The 22,349-nt window shown below is 43.6% G+C and overlaps 1 protein-coding gene across 6 annotated transcripts in view; it reads left to right on the top strand.

Annotated features, from left to right (window-relative positions):
- Window positions 1-22,349, top strand: part of MUS81 (MUS81 structure-specific endonuclease subunit) — a 307,431-nt gene that overhangs the window by 166,084 nt on the left and 118,998 nt on the right. For all 6 annotated transcript variants that reach the window (XR_016307484.1, XR_016307485.1, XM_089658092.1 and 3 more), the window contains one exon: window positions 2,382-2,462. Coding sequence is in view for 4 of the 6 variants with exons in the window: in XM_089658092.1 (XP_089514218.1) it covers window positions 2,382-2,462 (81 nt within the window). In the remaining 2 variants the exon portion in view is untranslated. The remainder of the gene's footprint in view (window positions 1-2,381; window positions 2,463-22,349) is intronic.

Below are 22,349 nucleotides of genomic sequence, written 5' to 3' on the forward strand. Positions count from 1 at the left end.
TCAGTGGTTCATATAGTGAACTTGGTGTAGAGTTTTTTTTACCCTGAGGTCATCACAGAGGACAAGGGGGCACTCTTTAAGTCTGTAGGAAAAGAAATGTAATCTCCAAACACGGAAAGGTTTCTTCACAGTGAGAGCTGTGAAAATGTGGAATAGACTCCCTCGAGTTGGTTCTGGCCAGCTCCGTGGATTGCTTTAAAAAAGGCCTGGATTCTTTCCTAGATACACAGAATATAACTGGATACTAACATTTATAGGTAAATTTGATCCAAAGAATATCCAATTGCCTCTCAGGGGATCAAGAAGGAATTTTTTTCCCTGCAGGAGCGAATTGGATCATGCTTTCCTGTTTTTTTGCCTTCCTCTGGATCAACTGTGGGTATAAGATCATAACTTTTTTTTTCTTTTTTTTGTTAATGGTTGAACTGGATGGACTTTTGTCTTTTTTTAGCCAGACTAACTATGTAACTAGGATGAGTGCCATCTGATTACTGTCCTTCCAATGCTCTAACTCCTTAGTATCACTCCTGCATCCCAAATGTTTTCCAGGGTGCTGGCCCAAGTGTTTGCCTTGGTGTCCTCTCATAACACCTCCATTGGGGAACTCTCAGACGACCTATGCAGAATGCTGTTGTTCTAATTATACAAATGTTTCTAAGACTCTGAGCTGACTCTTGTATCATCGGGAATCAGCATTTCAGCACTGGAAAACCTCATCCCCTGTAGACAGTTTAAATCTGAATGGTTCCTCAGTGGAAGAGAGCATGTCTACGTCATATTTACCAAAAATGGCAACCACCTTAATTTATAACTAGCTTTTAAAGTAGGTGCACATAGAAAGGGCTTTGCACAGCACAAACAAAACCAAAAGTTTTCTCAACACATTTACTAGCTAGCCAGAAAAAAAAGTTGCACCGTCTAACAATTAAAAATAGATGCAAGCACAACATTTTTCAAATATATGTGGAAGATGCACTGTCTCGTCAAGACCCCTCTGTATAGTACAGGACTAACTCTAAACTTTGATCCATGTTGGAGCACATATAGCAATGGATAAATTAAGGGCGAGTACACCTGGAGGCAGCCCATTGCTCTTTGAAGGATCAGGGACACACCCAAAGCCCAGCAAAGCACAGTGGCAACTGAAATCAGTTCCAGCAAGCTAAACACATGGCAACCATCCCAATTTATAACTAACTTTTAAAATAAGAAGTAAGGTGCAGGGCTTTCCACAGCATAAAGAAAACAAACATTTTTCTTCCATACTTACCAGGTAGCCAGCAAAAAAAAAAAAGGAAATGACACTGGTTTAACAATTTGTGTTAAAAACAGAGCATGTTTGCCCTAATTTCTCCTTCCCTTTAGTCAGACAGTTACCTGCCTCTTTTTGTGGTTGGAGAGTTGTGGGTTGAGGGATCAACCTCTCGGAGGCACCCTTTTTCCTTTGGTCGCTTCTTACACTATTTCAGTCCTGGTATCTGCTGATGTGGATCAGGATTCTGAAAAGCCTGAATTATCCAACCCCAAGGATGAGGTAGTTTCTACCCTGATTAACAAGTCTTCCCGTTCTTTTCCCACTACCTGGAAGATCCTGTGATTGGAGAACACTTGTCTTCTGGGTTACATTCTGAAGATCCAGAATGAGTGGTTCCTCCTGAAGCATGGATCATTCCCTGGGCAGGTCTCCTGGTTTGAATACTGTTGCACAGTATCAAGGTGCTGACATGGCTTTCCCATTAAAGAGAAAAAGTAAATCATGTTTTGACATGACAGTTTGAATAATGAGTTTAGGTGAAACCTGTTCTACCTCTGTTCACTCTTCTCCTTTCAAATGCTATCTTTGCAAGGCCAGTTTTGTTAACAAATCACTTCTGGACATGGAAGAGCAACCAACACATTAAGGTGTGTTCCAGGTCCTGAGCTGCTGGAGTTAGTGAGAGGAGGACCTCCTGATTCCTTGGCCATGCTGAGCAAGCTACTTCCTGATGCAGCAAACCTCTGGAGGTAGCAGGGAATGTTTAATGTTATCTGTTCACCTGGATCTAGACCCTGCATCCTTGGGGGTTTCCCAGCTTCAAAGGAATGATTCTTCTAGTGATCCTTCTTGCTTTGGTTTTACCTAGGTGAATGGTCTTTACTTCTCTGATAGGATTCCTGACTGTTGGTCTATGGTCTCCAATGCATTGTTGGATCTGGGGGTGTTGGAAGCATATCTAGCTCTGTGACTCTTTGAAGTTTTGTTGTGTACTGTATATATACAATGACAAATAAAGTATTCTCTGCAAGTAGTAGTTTTTTTTTTCTTCCATGGATGAATATATTGTACATTGAGTAAAAAGTCAACAATGTGAGAGTAAATATAACTGAAGCTCTTGTTACAGAATCCTAATTTCAAAGGTTATATGACCAAGGCGGAACTGCAAAGAGAAGCTCAATCACTGTGTGACAAATCATTTACTCTGGTAAGCTTACCTTCATTTTCTTGTTCTCAGCATGACATGATATATCCTGCCACAAATCATTATGAAATAATTCCTAACTGGCTCAAATTCCTTTATAAGTACAGTAAGGGGAATTTACTAAGACTAGTAAATCTGGAGAAGCTGTGTGTGACAAATCAGCTTATAGCTTTCATTTTTAAAGCTTAACTGAACAATTTAAAGATAAAAGCAGATTGGTTACTATGCACAGTTGCTCCAGATTTTGTTTGCTCCACTTTTTAGTATGTAGTAATTCCTCCCATTGAGTCTAAAAGAGCTACTGCCAGTGATACAGATCAGAAGGCAATTCGACAATCATACACAATCCAGCCAAGGTGTTTTGTTTTTTGTTGTTTTTCTGTTTAAAGTGTCATAAATATTTTTTTCATAAACACTTTTATTGCTGATCATGCATGTTTATGGCTATATAGAGGGAAGAGAGGAAGACATCCATTAAGTGACGAAGTAGAACAATAGCAATTCATACTTCCCAACTTCAGAACTTGAGAATGAGGAACACTTCATGGAGACGGTGACCTGCTGGGCAGAGTACACTGCTGCACAAAGTGGGTGTGGTTAAATTACGGCAGCTGGAAGGGGACAATCTTCCTCAGCGCCAGGGGAATACTTGGATTGTAAAAAAAAAACTGAGACACCTTTAGGTACCCCGGGAAAAGTATGGTAAAATTGTTAACAGCAGGAGGGGATTAAGGGAAATGAGTAAACAAAAAATGAAAAAAAAAAGAGCCAGGCTAGTGTATTATCCCGCAGTGTTTTGTTTTTAAATCCTCATAAATTATTCTCAGAAGCATGTGAATTAAAATTGCTCATTGAGCTACTCATCTGTAGCCCAGTAGTCCAAGACTCGGCACACTCCGGAGTGCAGGGTGACCTCATGGGAGTCCTAACTGGCTAACACATTTTGAAGGAAGCACCTTCTGCATCAGAGCCAGAGGTACTTCCTGGCTCTGAGACACACCAGTGGGAGCCATTGGCTCCCAGTGTTGTCAATCACAGCCAGTGAACCAATGAGGAGAGAGCAAGGGCGGGGCTGAGCCACGGCTCTGTGTGTCTTATGGATGCATAGAACGGGGCTTGGGAGCAAGCTTGCATCAGTGCCCCCATAGCAAGCGGCCTGCTATTGGGGGCATTGGTTAAAGGGGAGGATCGGGCTACTCTGTGCAAAACCGCAGAGCAGGCAAGTATTATTTTGTATTTATTTATTTTAACCAGAACCGTTAGTATCACTTTAAACAAAACCCAGGCTGCTTTGTACCCCCAATTCCCCACCTCCAGCACAAATTCTCCCTTCCAGCACAAATCCTTTCCCTACTTCTAGCACAAATCATCTCCTCTCCTAAATCTTGTTCCAGCACTGGGCTCCAGGATTTGGCCCAGACTTTTGGGACACCAGAATTTTGTTGAAATCCTGGGACAGTCCAGCGGGATTTGGGACGGTTGGGAAGTACAGCAATTGTCTGAAAAAACAATCACAAACTGATTGTGATTTCCCTTCATATTAACCAACTGAGGATGTCTCCTGTTGCAGTTCATGATCTTTTTGTCTTTAGGTTATCTACATGCAGTATGTATGGTATTTCTCCCAGTAATGTCCGACTTAAAGCGTATTTAAATATTTAACAACAAAAATATATTATTTTGCAGATTACCAGTCCTTAGGCTAGGTTTACACTATATGAGAATTCGGGACTGTGTGTAATTGTATGCTTTCCTGCATCTGCAGCAAAAATTTGCTTCTGTTAGCGGACACTCGGGGTGCCATTAAGCCTCAAGGGCACTCCCACACACTGGACGCAAAAGCGTATTTTCTTGTGCTGAGAACTGCATAGCACTATGCAGTTTCCCTGCAGCTGCGTTTTAGGTATCCCCTGCAAAAAAAAAAGTCATTTTTGGTGAGATACTCCCAAAGAGTTAATTTCTTCTAAAGGGATGCAGACCCTCAACTTTCCTCATTAGGACACTGCAAGTGCATCAGCTGATTAAAAACAAAAAAGTGACTCCCATTCAGATTCGCTCTGCACACAACAAACCGCTATATCTTAAGAGCAGAAACCAGAATGAATCTGAGACAAAGTTTTTTTAAATCCTTAATCCATATAATGCACATTGGTCACCCAGAAGGGATTGTCTTTTTCTCAACAAGACTGGAGTTACCCTGTAAACACTAATGTAGTTTTGTTACTGCATTAAATATAGATTTGTAGTTTGGCCATTAGAGAGAGCTTTATATTGCACTGTAATCAGTTGGCCTCCTTTAACAAATATTGACATTTGGCCTCAGTCACACAGGGAGTGCATATCTTTACTGTATTAGCCAACACCTAGACATTCAGTGCAAGAAGGAGTATAGCAGAATATTGTTCAAACAAGCTATTTAAAACCGAAGTATGGCCAAAGCTCTTTTGCTCATCGCATAGAAACAGCACAGCATAACAGAATGATGGAATCTCAACATGCTGACACGTTTCAAGGACTTGGCCTCTTCCTCAGAGCCCACAGGGCTGTTATCTGCTCCCAGACTAATATATAGTGTGTGGTGTGATAACCACCAATTAGTCCGGGGGTGTTCCTAGTCTGCCCATGGGTGGGGATTAGCACTATGTATCCCCTTAAAACTTTACGGCATCAACCCCTGCATATATTTTATTCCTCACTGACCATAAAGAACATGGGTTACCCAAGATAATGACAATGGAACTGTATGATGTTAAATTTAAAAGTAATAGTTTTAATGATACAAAACAATGGTAAAGCACTAGCAATATGACACAAAAATCGATATAAGATGAGCATACACACAGCAAATACTAAAATAAATAAAATTACAATTCAGTGTGCTGATCAAATCGGATCAAATAAAGTGCTGCTAATAGTGGACAGGTAAACCTGTACTCATACAAGTGAACCCTTTCCCGAAATGGGAAAAACAGACCAGCCACCCCTTGTCCACTTGGGGGACTTGGGTATATAATCAAGTGACCCCTCTGGGGGTGAAGACACAACAAAAGTGACCATTATATAAATAAAAATGAATCACTCCCACAGATAAATATTAGATGCACATGTAACCATGAAAAAGTCCAGAAAGAACTGTATAGCAATCACACAAGTGCTGGTAATACGTGTGGATATCCAAAATGCAGAATGGCTGCAGATCAACAACTATGTGCTCGTGGTAGGTGATCTTCAAACCGGGTGATAAGAGTCCTAAATGGCAGAAATGCCCCCTCACCTCCAAGCAGTGACCACAAGGGCCAGCTCGCCTTATGAATCTCACCACAAAGCCACGTCCAGACCAGGATTTTGCAAGGGATCATCTGTCACTAGCAATCTAAGGTCACACTCCCCACAGAGCCATAGCGTCAAAGATATAAGCACAGAACACCCTCCATCGTGTAAAAGCATTTATTGATCATCAATAAGTAGATTAAAAATGCCCACTCACATGTAGGAAAGGATAAAACCGCATTGCCACCACTTAGTATGGGTGTACTGCATGGATCCCAGAAAGGCGTCCAACCGGAAGTGGGTCACCGGAACTGACGTACCGATGCGTTGCGTCACAATCACGTGACTTCCTCAGGGTATAGTTTTAACGGTATTCATACAGAGTAAATGGGTTTGCTTACGCATTGTTATGATACAGAAATTGTTTTTATCGTATCCATATTTGGCCTGTGTCCCATATTGTATGTGCTCCCGTCTGGAACCCACACCCACAGACTGGAAATGCGGGCTATCCGTACACTCCAGCCCCTGCCTGCAATCCAAGCATCCAGCTGGAGCAAAGATACATAGTAGCTGCAGAAAGCACCCTCCGAAGCCATCTCGACTCTGCAAGACCTTTTCAGCATAGCAACTGAATTCCAAACCAGGGGACCTGACCACCCCAGATCTCCCATCCAACGATGTGCTCCAGCTTGGAATGCATACACGACTCCAGGGGCGTGAAAAGGCAGTGCGTTCCAGCATAGGACACAAGCTCATTCCAGAGGGCTGATCCACTACTGATAGGAGTCCCCAGTGGCAGTCACTTGCAGTGTATAGAACAAATCAGTGCAGGCTACAGTGGTACGAGGCTGCAGTGGTGGGCCACCCAGTGGTGGCCAATGGTTATCGCATCAATGCACATCTACAGAAAAAGATGTGGGTACACGTGTGGAAATGATAATAACAATATTGATGAAAACATAGTGAATTATCCTGATGAATAAATAGTGTCAGCACTGTGGTCATTGCATGCAGCTCAAATGTCTGGGTACTGAGTATTTGTCTCTCTTATTCTCTTTCTTACTGATGGACAAATAAGTCCATATATAATTAACTGCAGCACATCTCACATTGTATATGGACTTACAATATTTGCCCATGTGGTCTCCTCTGTTGGTAGGACAATACGTCCTTTAAGAGTGAGATTCAGTGGGCATAAATGTAGTATTATAAACATCAGTAAGAAAGAAAGAATAAAAGAGACAGATATTCAGTACCCAGACATTTTCAAGAAAAGCATAATAGTGACCCAAGGGGCATGAGAGTATTTGGAATTGAATCAGTCGGCGATGATCCTGACAGTGGTAGAAAAATTCCAGAAGTTATGTGCAAGAGAAACTTACTGGATATTCACTTTGGGGTCCCTTGCTCCAGGAGGTCTAAATGAAGATCTGGAGATACATGGGGCTTTACAGTGAGATATTTACAGACCACACTCTAGTGTGGGCTACTCCTTTCTGTGTGTTTTTGAGTTTCACTTATAACTTTTAATGTCTTTATTGCTTGTAATGTATTTATTTCTATTTTTATTTTTGAACTTTTTAATGACACTAGGTATCATCCCTCATTTCTGTTTATTTAGGGAGATGAAGAAGGTAGTGTCAGAACTTTAGCTCTGAGAAAATAATCAGTATACCATTTATGAAAATAGGCGGGGATCTGGAATTAAGGAGATTCCCTACTAATTTTCATAAATCAACTGATAATCCAAGTTCTTTTTTTGCGCTAATTTGAAGACGAAATAAAAAGCAATAATGTGCAAAAATATACATTTTTTTAATAATAAAAATCAGTGCAAAATGGCAATGAAATATTATAGGTGATGATAAATAATAAACAATTCAAAATAGCAGTACAATAGTCTAACTCAAAATAATGGTTAGAAATTCAAATCCGCAATTACTTTCAAATATTAATGAATTAGAAGCATTTGTCTAGAAATGCAGTGTAAGGAAACTATCAGTCTACAACATGTGACAACAGCTATGCAAATCGACCACCAGATATTCAAAGCTCAACATGTACGTTGGCATGAATTGATTTGTCTACCTTGTCATACATTTTATATGTGTGTGTGTGTGTGTGTGTGTGTGTGTGTGTGTGTGTGTGTGTGTGTGTGTGTGTGTGTGTGTGTGTGTGTGTGTGTGTGTGTGTGTGTGTGTGTGTGTGTGTGTGTGTGTGTGTGTGTGTGTGTGTGTGTGTGTGTGTGTGTGTGTGTGTGTGTGTGTGTATATATATATCTCCATTTAAATTAGCTTAAGGGATATTTAAAATAGAATTTCCCCCAGAGAACTGAAATGAAAATAATTCATACTGCAGTTAAAATTACTTCACATCAATTCCTGTGCTAACCAGAACCATTATCAGACTAAACAATTTTGCTGGAGATAGGCTAGTACAAGTTAGCTGAAGAAAATAAAAGTTATAATTGCCAGTATGGACTCTATGGTGTCAGAGATGTCAGCTCACTTCACCGTGTGTCTGTCTGCTGTCACTTGTCTCCTGTCTTGTCTTGTGATGCTGTCTTTTTTGGTGATGTGTCCTCTCTGTCTTCTACTTTTATCCCCCCAAAAAACCTAGGTGATTTCAATTACCTGAAGGGGGCAGTATAGATTAGGAATGATTGTGGGTTTCTCTGACTTGCCTGCTGTGGCATGTCAAAAGTTGACCTTTAACCTTGCACACCTCATGTGATGCTTCCCAACTCATTTGATGCTGTCCCCATCATGTCCTGCTGCCCACCTCCTGTGACGCTGCCCCTCTCCTGTCCCGTTGCCCTTCTCCTGTAATGCTGTTCCCCTCCTGTCCCTCTGCCTACCTCCTGTGACGCTACCCTCACTTGTCCCTCTGCGCCCCCCAAGTTGGTCTGGAGACCAATGACCCACAGGCTGCTGGGTTGACTGGCAGGGGCAGCCCCTCACCCACGTGTCTTGTGATTTCATCCTGGCAGTGCAGAGGTGGTGATGTCTGCATGAGGAGTCCAGGGTTGGGGAGCATCCATCTGTATGAGGAGTTCTGGGATCTGGTGAGTCCGATCATGGGGAGGATCTGTCTGTCTGCACACATTACAGTCTGCACATGGCCGCTCTGCTCATCACTCAGCTGCACATAACTCATTTTCCATGGGTCCAGACTGGCTCCTGGAGCCCGTATACATCTGGACACATCAAACTTTTACTGATACACACACACACATTCACACAAACACGTACACATGCATATATACATACGCACGCACACACATGCCCATACAGTACATACATGTATGCACATATGTACAGGGCCAGTGGCAGCATACTGCTGATTAGGCAGCTGCCTTAGAGTGCCAGGATTGAGACACTCTTCCTTCTGCACATATTACTACTACTACTACTACTACTGGGACTGGAGAAAGAGGACATGGAGGAAATGTTTACATTACATATGTTAATATTGTTAAATTTGTTAATTATTTTTGTAACTTTATTCTTCATAAAACATTTAACAGTGTCATTTCGAGAGATAATTTTACGAGGGTGTGTTTTAGTGTCCAAGTCTCATGTAGGTATCAGTATTACTCATATGTCCCAAGGCCTTGTGTTTCTTAATGAACTCCAAGAATAGGTATTATGGTATGTCAAAAATGTTTTTTTTCTTATCCATTGAGGAACACAAAGTGTTTTACTTTTAGGTTATGCTGCCACCCACAGGAAACAAAAACCTTTAGGCCAGCCCTGGTTAACGATTCCCACTACCAGCCAGCCTCGTTTTTCAGAATTGTCCCCTGGAGACTTTTTTTTTTTTTTTCTGCTCTTCTTCTTTTTTTCTTTTTTTTTAAATGATTTTTCTACTATCAGCAGCTATTGGTAGATTCAGAGAAGATACTGAAATCTTTGAAGGCTGTCCTGTCAGCCACTGTGTGCAGATTTTCCCAGTTCGTTAAGTATACTCTTGCTCTCTCTGCGACAGCCCAGCATACCTGCCAGTTAACCTGGTATGTGGTCCCAATACACAGGACTCTGCTACAGATCAGGCCAGTATTCTGGGCATTCTGCAAAATGTTGTACTCAGGATCAGAGCTGTGGCAGTGCTCCATCTGTCCCTGTTCGCACACACTTCAGGTGAGCTACATCGACCTGTTATTGCTGTGTCAGATGGGGGAGAGTCCTCCCTTTTATTACCGTAAAGGTCTTTTGTGTGTCTTGTGTAGCTGCTAGTTACTGTTTCATGTCCTGCAACAGAAATTACTTTCTATCACCTCTACATGTCAGGTGGGGGGAAACCTTCCTTCTTATTATTCTAAGGACCTTTTGCGTGTGCCTCTGTGTGGGAGCTTTTCAAGTGCTGCAGTCATCATTGCTTCTTTGAACCTTCCCAGCATTTTGCAGGCCTGGTGAGGTCATGTCTTGAGTCAGAGTTGTTTCATGCACTCCTCATGTCTCCTAGCTCTCTATTACAACTTCACAGCTTTTGTGCCTCTACACTGGTATAGTCATGAAAGAAACTGGCAGAACAATGTGTCAAATCCAGCTGGGAGCCCTGAAAGAGTGAGTGTTGCCCACCTCGGTCTGAGACATCCATATCATGAGGCCCAGTGCCAAACGCCAGGACACTGGCAAGCTCATTGCACCCAGTGGGCCCCACTGCATAATAAAGTGGGTGTATATGACACCAGGGATGAGTCCTGGATGGGAGGCATGTGTCCCCTTTGGGTTGTGGTCCCTTTAAGGGCAGGATGAAGTACTCAAGGTTTCTGACCTATGCAGTATGAGGGGGTTCCAAGGTGAACCAGCAAAATAGGAAAACTGACTTAGTTACTCCAAGATTGGTTAATCTTTATATGGAACTTGGTACTCAGAGGCTCAGAGGGATTTGGGGGGGGGGGGGAGAACCTCCAACCCTAACTACATGTACTGTGGTCCTGAGAGCATTAAGCAGCCTGTGAGAGGGGGCTGAAAAAGGTCCAGAAGCAGTTAAAAGGTGTCTGTGAAGTTTGATGTGGAACAGGACAGGCTTAAGTTAAAGAGCTGTAGGTTGCTCATTGCTGAGACACTTCTAGCTGTGGTAACCTTATCCTGTGGACATCCGAAGCAGGCAAGAATGGTATAAACATGTTAAGGGACAAGTTTCACTGGTGGTAAGCCAAAGTTTTAGTTTGATTCAGAGCTGTGGACCGTTTGTGTTTTGTATGCTGAAGGAAATCTGTTTTTGTTTGGTTATTTTGAAAAATAAAGAAAACTTTGCTTTTATAAAGTCAGCTGGCTGATGACCTGAGACCTTCACATATCACAACTGGCACTTGGATGCAAGCATACTAGCCAGGAAGCCATTTTGAAGCAAAACAAAAATACATTTAAAGTGCCACTGTCAGCTTTGCATGTTGTGGGGCAGTACAGCACAATCATTACACAAACTCCATGCCTAAGCGCTACTAGACTCCGGTAGTATAGTGACACTTGTCCATACTGAGGAGGTTAATAGAGTAGGCCCCGTAACTAAAATCCTCAGAGTGGTATGTGTACATGGGGACACTAAAGAATATCCACTGATGCCAGTGATGATCACCACTGCGTGTGGCATGGTTACCCAAGAGGTCAGGGTGGTACCTAACCATTCATACCAGCATAGTGGGGCAAGACTGTCCTCATGGAACTATGTGAGCAGAGGACTGCCTGAACAGTATGACCATGTTCCCTTTGAAGGGTTTGACAGTGAGACTAGATGATGAGGTTGTACTGAAGTCTGGAGTGAAGTTGTGGACCAGTTATTGATACCCAGGCCTTTTATACGCATGGTAATCAACCTGGCTCACAATGACGCACTGGAAAGTCACCTTATGGGCTGAGAAAACAGAGGAACAGATAACAGACCGGTTCTACTGGCTGGGTGTCATTGCTGAAGTGAAAAGGTATTGTGGCTAATTCCACACTTGTCAACTAACTGCTGCAGTGTCACCAAGGCATTCAGTTCATGTCAAAGGTGATGGCAAATCTATGCAAGTTATTCAAGATTAAACAATTGCATATTTCTGTCTATCACCCACAGACAGATGGACAGGCTGAAAGGTCCAGTGGGACCCTAAAATCTATGCTCAAGAGTTATACAAAAAGATGTAAAAGATTGGGACTGCTTACTTCCAGCACTTACGTTTGCCATCAGATACAGTGCCTTGAAAAAGTATTCATACCCCTTGGAACTTTCCACATTTTGTCATGCTACTACCAAAAAACGTAAATGTGTTTTATTGCGATTTCATGTGATAGACCAACACAAAGTGGCACATAATTGTGAAGTGGAAGGAAAATGATAAATGTTTCACATATAAATATGTGGAAAGTGTGGCGTGCATTTGTATCCAGCCCCCTTTACTCTGTTACCCTAACTAAAATCTAGTGGCACCAGTTGCCTTCAGAAATCACCTAATTAGCAAATCGAGGTAGTCCAGACAACAGAGCTTTCTTAAAATATGATTTGTAGCCAGTTTTAGTTAAAAGGTTGCAAGCACCATAAACAGAACAGAAAATAATCCCTCGCCATCCAGACACTAACTAAACAGAGGAGATTCCTATCTCACAGGTGAAGGTCTTCTTGTTCTCTCTGTCACCAACAAAAACAAAACGGTCTGCAAACCTTTTCCTTTCTTGTACAATGCAAACTTGCATCCACAGCTCTCTCAGTTATGGCGCTCTGAGTCCCAGGCCAAGAGCAACTTTTTGCTCCAGTCCTGCTTGATTTCTACCACCTGCTGGTGGTCATCAGTGGACCACAAGCTCCAGTCCGGAACCAACTCTGCCAAAGTGGCCTGGAAAACCCGGACTGGACTCCACCTTAATCTCCCAGATATGAACACATGAGAGGTTACACATAGCGTCCATTAATCACCTTGCCTTTCATAATGTCACATATCCCCCTCCTCTCAAGCCACTGCAGCTGAGCAACTGTCCCAACCAAGCAATGGACATGGGAAAGGGCATCTACATTATCCTGATGTTTCCCCGCTCTGTGCTCCACTGTGAATTTGAATGCTTGTAGCGCAAGAAACCACCTTGTCACTTGAATATTTTTCTCCTTGTTATCGCACATCCATTTGAAAGGGGCATGATCCGTAACCAATTTGAATTGTCTCCCCAGCAGGTAATGTTTCAGGGCCTCCAAGGCCCATTTGATTTCCAAACATTCCTTCTCAACAGTTGCATAATTTTTCTCATGTTTATTAAGCTTTCTGCTCAGTAAGACCTCTGGATGCTCCTCCCCACCTCTGATTTTGGACAGTACAGCACCGAGTCCCACATCAGAGGCATCCATCTGTACCACAAAGTCTTTTGTGAAATCTGGGGTCACGAGCACAGGTTGGGCATTTGAAATGCTGTCTCTGCCTCAGGATTCCACTCAATCAAAACCAACCCCCTACCATTTGTCAGATCTGTCAGTGGGGCTGCAATGGTGGCAAAATTGGGTATAAAACGCCTATAGTAGCCTGTGATCCCAAGAAATGCCCAGACTTGCTTTTTATTTATAGGTTGGGGCCACTTTTGAATTGCCTCAATTTTATTGATCTGAGGCCTAATCAGTCCTCAACCAATAATGTAGCCAAGATATTTGGCCTCCTCCAAGCCTATGGCACACTTTTTGAGATTGGCTGTAAGACCTGCTTTCCTAAGCGAATTTACTACTGATTGCAACCTAGACAAATGAAATACCCAGTCTGGGCTGTGGATGACTATATCGTCCAAATAGGCAGTTGCCTATTGGCGATGTGGTCTTAACGTTCTGTCCATCATTCTTTGGAATGAGGCAGGAGCACTATGCAAACCAAACAGCATCCTGCTATATTGGAAGGACCCCTCGGGGGTAGAGAATGCTGTCTTTATTTTTGCAGATTCTGTTAGGGGTATCTGCCAATAACTTTTAGTCAGATCTAAGGTAATTATGTATCGGGCCATTCCCAACCTGTCAATGAGCTCATCCACCTAAGGCATCGGGTAAGCGTCGAACTTGGACACACTGTTCAATTTTCTGAAATCGTTACAAAATCTGATTGTTCCATCCTTCTTTGGGACCAACACTATGGGACTTGACCAATCACTGTGAGACTCCTCGTTCACTCCCGTCACTAACATTTCTTTATTTCATTTGTCACTGCTTCCCATCTGGCCTCGGGTATTCTATAGGGCTTTACATTTACACGGACACCTGGATGTCATGCTGTATTGTGGTCAGTCCTTGGTAGGTGAGAGAAAAAGTCTTCATTTTTTTTTTTTTATGACAAACTCCTTAACGTCATTCTGTTGGGCTACGGACAAGGTTTCAGTTATAGGTACCTGAGGTGCCATGGGGACCATGTCCTTTTGGGGGCTTGGTACTGCCAGTAAACTCTCTGTCCTTCCAAGGTTTTAAGAGATTAACGTGATATAATTGCTCAGGTTTCCTTTTAGCTGGCTGGTAAACTTTGTAGATTACTTGACCTACTTTCTGCATAATTTCAAAGGGACCTTGCCACTTTGCGAGGAATTTACTCTCCACTGTGGGAACTAGCATCAGCACTCTATCCCCAGGGTTGAAGATATGGATCCTGGCACCCCGGTTATAAACCCTTCTCTGGGCCTCCTGGGCTTGTGTTCCCGTGCAAGCGACATGATGGCTGCGATTGTATCCTGCATCTGTGATATATGCTCGTTGATGCTTCTATAGGGCATGGTCTCTCCCTCCCACGTTTCTTTTGTGACATCTAGCAACCCCCTGGAATGTCTACCATACAGTAGTTCAAAATGAGAGTACCCTGTTGACGCCTGAGGTGCTTCTCGTATAGCAAACATGAGGTACGGTAACAACTTGCACAATTCTTTCGTGACTCTGGACATGAATGGCGTGCCCTGATCCGTTAATATCTCTTTTGGAATACCCACAAGACCAAATACCTGGACAATCTCTCTGGCAATAATCTTAGCAGAGGTATTATGCAAGGAAATGGCTTCAGGATACCGTGTGGTATAGTCCAGCATAACCAGTACGGGCTGATGGCCCTGGGCAGACTTTACTGCTGATCCCACTAGATCCATGCCCACTCTTTCAAAAGGCACTTCAATTATTGGTAAAGGTACCAGTGGACTGCGAAAATGGGGTGAAGGTGCATAATACTGACACTCTGGGTGTGACTCACAATACTCTTTGACATCTGCATATAAACCAGACCAAAAGAATCTCTTGGGTTATTCTCTTCTTCGTTTTATATATACCCAGGTGTCCACCCATATTATGGCCATGGGCTAAATCTAGTACTATCCGGTGAAAGGGTTTGGGGACCACTAGCTGCTCCACCACCTCCTCCCCTTGCTTTACCACTTGATACAGCCAGCTATTTTTAAGAGACATGTAGACAAAAGACACCCCTACACTAATTTCAACTGGTTCCCCATCAATCATTTTAATGTTTTTGTCGAGCTCTATTAATTGTGGAGTCTTTCAATTGTTTCATACAAAAATCCTCTGTGCTGACCTCTAGGTAAGGCACCACATTCTGTCCACTCTCATCAGAGCTAGAGATAATCTCTTGTTCAGTATCCTCAACCTCTGGGTTGGAATCCAGCTCCCCCTGCTCCGCAGCCATTACAGAGAAAGGGAAAGGATCTACCCCTTCCTTGGACACACCAACAGTTTCTGCTTCAACTTTGCAGTCAAAGGGGTCAGTAGTGAGTTCAGGTGTTTCCCCAGCAGGGGGAGCTCGGTCCTCCTGACTCCTCTCATTTTACCACAACCTCCAGAAATGGGAAAATCTCTTCACACTATGGCTTCATGAAGTAGTAAGGGTACCACTCCCACTGAATGTATGACAGGGCCTCAGGGAGTATCAATCTCAACCATAGCAGTCTGGTAGTTGTGTATCACCATGTATACAAATAACCCCAATGGTGCTAGGGTGTAACCTTGCAGGGTTTACAAAATCACCTTTGACTTGGGTCACAACACTACCAGAGTCTAGCAGAGCAGTTACTAGCTTTTCATCAATTGAAATCGCACACATTTGCTTTTCCATGCGTTCCTGACATGCTGCAGCACATACCATCAAAAAGTGCAAAAAGAGACATGCTTTTTTTTAAATAAGCATTTTCACATTGCATAGGTTCATCATTTAGGGAACAGTTTGCAGCAATGTGACCTAATGCATGGCAACGATAACACTTTATAGGTTCTGCACCCAGACCTCTAAATGGCCTCAGGAACCTTCTTGACTTATTTGGCCAGTCTCCAGGTCCTGAGCCCACAGTCCCTTTTACCTGAAGCAATAGTCCTGTAATTTTTCCCTGAGCCTTTGACCCCTGGAACAGTCTTACCGGATCCTCCAGGCAGTTTTCACCCCTAGCGACATTGGAGTGGGGCACGGATGAGTGCAACAGCAGCTGTATATCTCTCCACCAGGTCCACCAGCTGGTTTGCAGTAGTGGTCTCCATGGCCAACCCACTTCCTCAAAGTGGCAGGGAGTGCACGTAGATATCGGTCCATGACCACACGCTCCACAACCTGAGAGGCTGAAGCCACTTCCTGGTGAGATGTATTAAGTCAAACATCTGGGAGCGGAGTGGCTTGTCAGTACTGTAATACCACTGATGCACCCGTTGACCCCAGGCGTGCAAGGACCTCAGCCTTCAGCTTCTCATAATCCTGGGCAGCATCTGGTTCCAGGTCATAATAGGCTTTTTGGGGTTCACTTGTCAAAAATGGTGCAAGCAGTCCCGCCATTTTTTGCCATTCTTCCCGAACAGCAACTCTTTCATAAGTTGTGAGGTAGGCTTCCACATCATCTGCAAGCATCATCTTTTGCAGGAAATAGCTGGCCCACACCATTTTCTGTTCCACTCGCAGCAGACCCCTTCTTTAATTCCACCAGGTGTTGGGCCACCTCCTTAAGGAGCTCTCGGTCTGATTGTTGGGCCACTGGCGATTCGCCTCCTGTTGTGCTGCAGTGGCCTCTGCAAACTGGCGATTGGTTTCCTGCTGGGTTGCAGTGGCCTGCAGCAAGGCTCTTATCACCTCCTCCATCTTCCCACTTGCTCAGGAAGTCGCCTGCCAAATCCACCATATGTGGGGGTTAGCTCAGGTAGGGGATCACCTTCCCTGGGAAAAAGTTAGTCCAGACGGCAGGGCTTTCTTAAAATCTGACTTGAAAGAGAAGAGAAGGGCGCCGGACAAAGTGCAGCATTAGTAGTAGCAATTTATTGGCATACCAATAACTTGCTACTACTAATGCTGCACTTAGTCCGACGCCCATCTCTTCTCCCTCTTTGCTTACAGAGTCCAGCTTTACTCTACTCTAAGGGTGCTTGCATTGATGCTGCTGTTTTTTGTTCATTGCCTTTGGGAATACTCACAGCTTGTTCCCCCCTCTCTCCCTCACCCCTCCCCCTACCCTTTTAACTTTATTAATGGAATTTTTGGACTTTTCAGTAGAACCATAATACCCCTCCAGTGCCAAATATTTACATATTGTTTAAAATCTGACTTGTAGCCAGTTTTATTTAAAAGGTTGCAAGCATCATAAACAAAACAGAACAGAAAATAAACCCTCGCCATCCAAGCACTAACTAGACAGAGGAGATTCCTATCTCACAGGTGAAGGGCTTCTCCCTATCACCAACAAAAACAAAATAGTCTGCAAACCTTTTCCTTTCTTCTACAATGCAAACTTTCATCCACAGCTCTCTCAGGTATAGCTCTCTGAGTCCCAGGCCAGGAGCAACTTTTTGCTCCAGTCCTGCTTGATTTATACCACCTGCTGGTGGTCATCAGTGGACCACAAAAACCAGTCCGGAACCAACTCTGCCACAGTGGCCTGGAAAACCCGGACTAGACTCCACCTTAGTCTCCCAGATATGAACACATGCGAGGTGACACATGGCATCCATCAATCACCTCGCCTTTCATAATGTCACAATAAATACAGCTGTTTTGAAGCCCTCATAGGTTTGCTAGAGAACATTAGTGAACAAACAGCATCATGAAGGCCATGGAACACACCACACTAGTCAGGGATAAAGTTGTGGAGAAGTTTAAAGTAGGGTTAGGTTACAAAAAATATCCCAAGCTTTAAACATCTCACGGAGCACTGTTCAATCCACCATCTGAAAATGGAAAGTGTATGGCACAGCTGCAAACTTACCAAGACATCCACCTAAACTGACAAACCGGGCAAAGAGGGCATTAATCAGAGAAGCAGCCAAGAGGCCCATGGTAACTCTGGAGGAGCTGCAGAGATCCACAATTCAGGTGGGGGAATCTGTCCACAGGACAACTATTAGTCGTGCACTCCACAAATCTGGCCTGTATGGAAGAGTGGCAAGAAGAAAGCTATTGTTGAAAGAAAGACATAAGAAGTCCTGTTTGCAGTTTGTGAGAAGCCATGTGGCGGGCACAGCAAACGTGGAAGTAGGTGCTCTGGTCAGATGAAACCAAAATTGAACTTTGTGGACTAAAAGCAAAATGCTATGTGTGGGGGGAAAAACTAACACTACACATCACCCTGAACACACCATCCCCACTGTGAAGCATGGTGGTGGCAACATCATATGGGGATGCTTTTCTTCAGCAGGGCCAGGGAAGTGTCAGATTTGATGGAAAGATGGATGGAGCCAAATGCAGGGCAATGTTAGAAGAAAACCTGTTAAGAGTCTGCAAAAGACTTGAGCCTGGGGTGGAGGTTCATCTTCCAGCAGGACAATGACCTTAAACATGCAGCCAGAGCTACAATGGAATGGTTTAGATCAAAGCATATTCATGTGTTGAAATGGCCCAGTCAAATTCCAGACCTAAATAAAATTGAGAATCTGTGGCAAGACTTGAAAATTGCTGTTTAGACGCTCTCCATCCAGTCTGACAAAACTTGAGATATTTTGCAAAGAAGAAAGGGCAAAAATTTGTACAAAACTGGTAGAGACATACCCAAAAAGACTTGCAGTTGTAATTGCAGCGAAAGGTGGTTCTACAAAGTATTGACTCAGGGGGGCTGAATACAAATGCAAGCCACACTTTTCAGATATCTATTTGCAAAATTTCTTTAGATTTAACAAAACCAGAAATTATGAGGTCAAACCTAAACACTTCATTTGTGTGCAAGCAGGAAGGCCCTTGCACTACATAGTTGAAGATAAATCTAAAGGAAATTGAATACAAAAATTGTATAATGAATGGCCAGCCGTAGTTTCAAGTTGGAAATCAAGTGGCTGTGCTTATACCCATTTTGCAGAGTAAGTCCTAAGGTGGTAGAAAAGGCCAATGATGTAAACTATGAAGTACACAAATCTGAGAGACGGCAACCTTACCAAAGCTTCCATTTGGATCTTTTGCAACCCTGGAAGGACCGAGAGAGATGCTGAGTTCCTACATTTGCTGGAAACAAAAACCCCACAAGCAGATTTCTAATCCTCAGAGGTTTTCTTTATTGTACATGACGGGACACAGAGCAGGCTATAATCATTACCATCTTGCTTATGCACCACCTATAGGTGAATGGACACTTGCAGACCAAAAACAGACAGGAAGTCCTACCCTATATAACCCCTTCTACAAAGGAAGTCCCTCAGTTTTTTCGCCAGTGTCTTGAAGGTGATGGTCACCGAAGTTAAGCTCTCTGTGAGAGTGCTATCAGTCTCAAAAGGGTTCTTAGATTGAATCAGGGGACTGCGTATTTGGATCCATTCGAATGGCTGGATGCTAAAATGGATGGTACCCGGCCCTGTGGTATGATGGAAGAAGTAGGGATTGCCTGTAATGCTACCTTACGGCATTGGATTCTGCATAACGAAACCCTGTGCAGTTATCTGACCAAGGCGCTTTCCGGCAGGGTATTTAAGAGGGGCAGGTATATTCAAAAGCATAACCAGAAGCGGCTGTTTTCAGTAAACATGTTCATATTCTGGCCACCAGAGGGCAGGAGGCCTGCGCTGTGCCTTCCTGGGATGTAAAAATTTTGATTATAAGAGCAGCAGCACTTGTGTGAGGTACCATTATGTGAGACGTCCACCCTTTAAATTATGGCGATCCCGTCTGCTCATAGTTTTGCTGCTCGTATCAGCACTTCTGGCCGTATGAGATTTCTGGCTGGCTGTGGGGCGCATGTGCGGGAGCGTGCACAGCGAACCTCTTCACGGTTCCAAAACCAAATGGCAGTGTAAGACCTATCCTAAATCTCAAGGCAATAAATCAGTTACTGAACATTTGTTCTTCCTGGATGGAATCGGTCTGCTAAGTGGTAGTTTCACTACAAGTGGGGAACTTTCTAGCATCCATAGACATCAAGGACACGTACTTGCATGGGCAATATTACACTCCAGGCCCCTGTAGAGTAACATCCTGTCAGTTTGGAACAAGAAGGTCCAAGCATTGTGTCACGGAGTGCCTGCTCCTCTGCAAACCCCCCCCCCCCCCCTCGGTGCCTGTGTCTTCCCCATGACCCCTCACCCTCTTCTCATACTGTTGCAGCCTTTGAAGTTAGGCTGCACAGAATGAGAAGTGACACCTCTCCTGTTGCCGCGTGCCCCCTGGCGGGTGCAGCGCGGGCACAAGGCTTCCCACGCCCTGCACCTGCCGGAGACAAAGGCAACGTTCCCGAGAGCGCTGCCCGTGTCAAGGGGACGTGCCTCATTGCCCGGGCAACGCGGCGCTGGGCCGGGTGTTGCCAGGGCAACCAGGAGCGTCCTGCTCGTCCTTAAGAAGGCTGGCGCAGGACTCTCCATGTTGGTGTTCCGTTCCGCTGAGAAGCTGCTTGGAGGTCTGCGCTGAGACGAGACCTCCGCAGCCACTCTGCATAATACTCCAGAATACTGGGACTGTTACCCGCTGCCACTCAGCATAATATTCCAGGAATACCGGGACTATTACCCGCTGACACTCTGCATAATACTCCAGGGATACCAGGACTATTACCCGCTGAGCGCTCTGCATAATACTCGGAGGGATTCAGGATTATTACCCGCTGAACACTCTGCTAATACTCGGGGCTCAGGAGGAGTGCCCTCTGCTACCCTGCCTAATACTGTGGGGCCAGGATTGCCCGTGTTGCTGTGTGCTGGAGAATCAGGACTATTACCTGCTGTGTGGACCCTCTGTTGTGTGCTGAGAAGTGCCGCCCCCTGTTGTCGGCCGCTGTGAGCCAAGAGAAACCCCTGCCGGAACTGTGAGTGTCTGTGCCCGTTTTCCCCCCTGTACGGACTGTCCGTGAACTTTCCCCCCTTACCCTTCCCTGCCTGGATTGCAATTTACCGGAGACTCCAAGTTTGCCCTTCCTGGGGCTGGATTACAATTGTTTTGGGCCCCATCCCTGCTCTTCCCCTGCCCCGGGTACTTGGACGCTACCTTCAGACCCAAATTGTGACTGTCATAATTAAATAAAGCTTTGTGTGTTTATCATCTGCTCTGTGTGTTCTGGCCTGCCTACGCTCCGTCACACATTGGATTATTGTATCTCTTTGACCGAAGCGGTTCTATGGAGTCTGAAGTGGTGATTAGTGACTCAGAATTTGGAGAAAGGGAAGGCTTTTTTTCCTGTAGTTTGGAAAACAGGGACTATGGATGCCAGTTCTTCATGGTTTAGGGAAGGAACCACAGTCCAAGGAAGGTGGGCTCATCTAGAGAACAGTCTGCCCATCAGTATCTTAGAGTTTCATGCGGTATGCCTTGCTCTGGAATTTTTACTCCATCGGAATCCGGTTAGAGTTCAGTTAGACAATAAATAGATATTAGCAGCTGACAAAAGCAGACCTGCCACAAAGTGGTATATTAACGAATCCCAAGCGGAGTAATAATCACTATATTAGTGGATGCAATAGTATTTATTAAGATCACATGGATCATGAAAAGGTAGACCTTATATCATGGTGAACAGTGTCAATCATGAAAATAAAATCAAAAAAGTAAAAAAAAAAAGTTCTGCATTTTCCACTTAGCTGCATAAGTGATAAATGAGCAAGATGAAATAAGTAAATACTACTTCTGTATTCATTATGGAAAATCCATATAAAAATCCAGGTATATTTAAATCTTCCGTATTCTCAATCTTTATCTTTTATCTTAAGGGTATCAAAAATTTCTTCCAATCCTATTATGGTGACAAAGGTCCTGGAGAATAAATAAGTAATGAATACATGAAGCCCTTGAGTTTGCTAAACTTCTCTCATTAGCTTGCTATATCAAGATAACAATTGAATGGAACCATATGTCCACAGAAAGGCATAATATAAATGATATATAGGTATATTACCTTTTTGGCGACTCATCAACATCACATAGATAAATTGTAGTTAATTCACAGTGTATGGCCAGTTTCAATCGGCTGATATTCCTTAAATGAAATGTTTTCATAGGATAACAATGATTAGGTTTATAGAATGAACAAACAAATGTTATTGTATCAACTTCTTCTCATAAAAATCATGGAGATTGCTAACTGGAATGATTAATTACCATAATAGAAACCATGATGTTTTCACTGATGAAATATCAATCTGTATAGATTCTTAAATCGATGAGAGGTATATTCTCCTTTATATCAAAAGATTGTTGGATATAGTTGAAAAAAATCTTGATTGTGCATAATAGCACTGAAACAT

Source organism: Staurois parvus, unplaced genomic scaffold (assembly GCF_062004578.1).
Source record: "Staurois parvus isolate SC_StPar_1 unplaced genomic scaffold, SC_StPar_1.0 ptg001051l, whole genome shotgun sequence".
Taxonomy (NCBI): Eukaryota; Metazoa; Chordata; class Amphibia; order Anura; family Ranidae; genus Staurois; species Staurois parvus.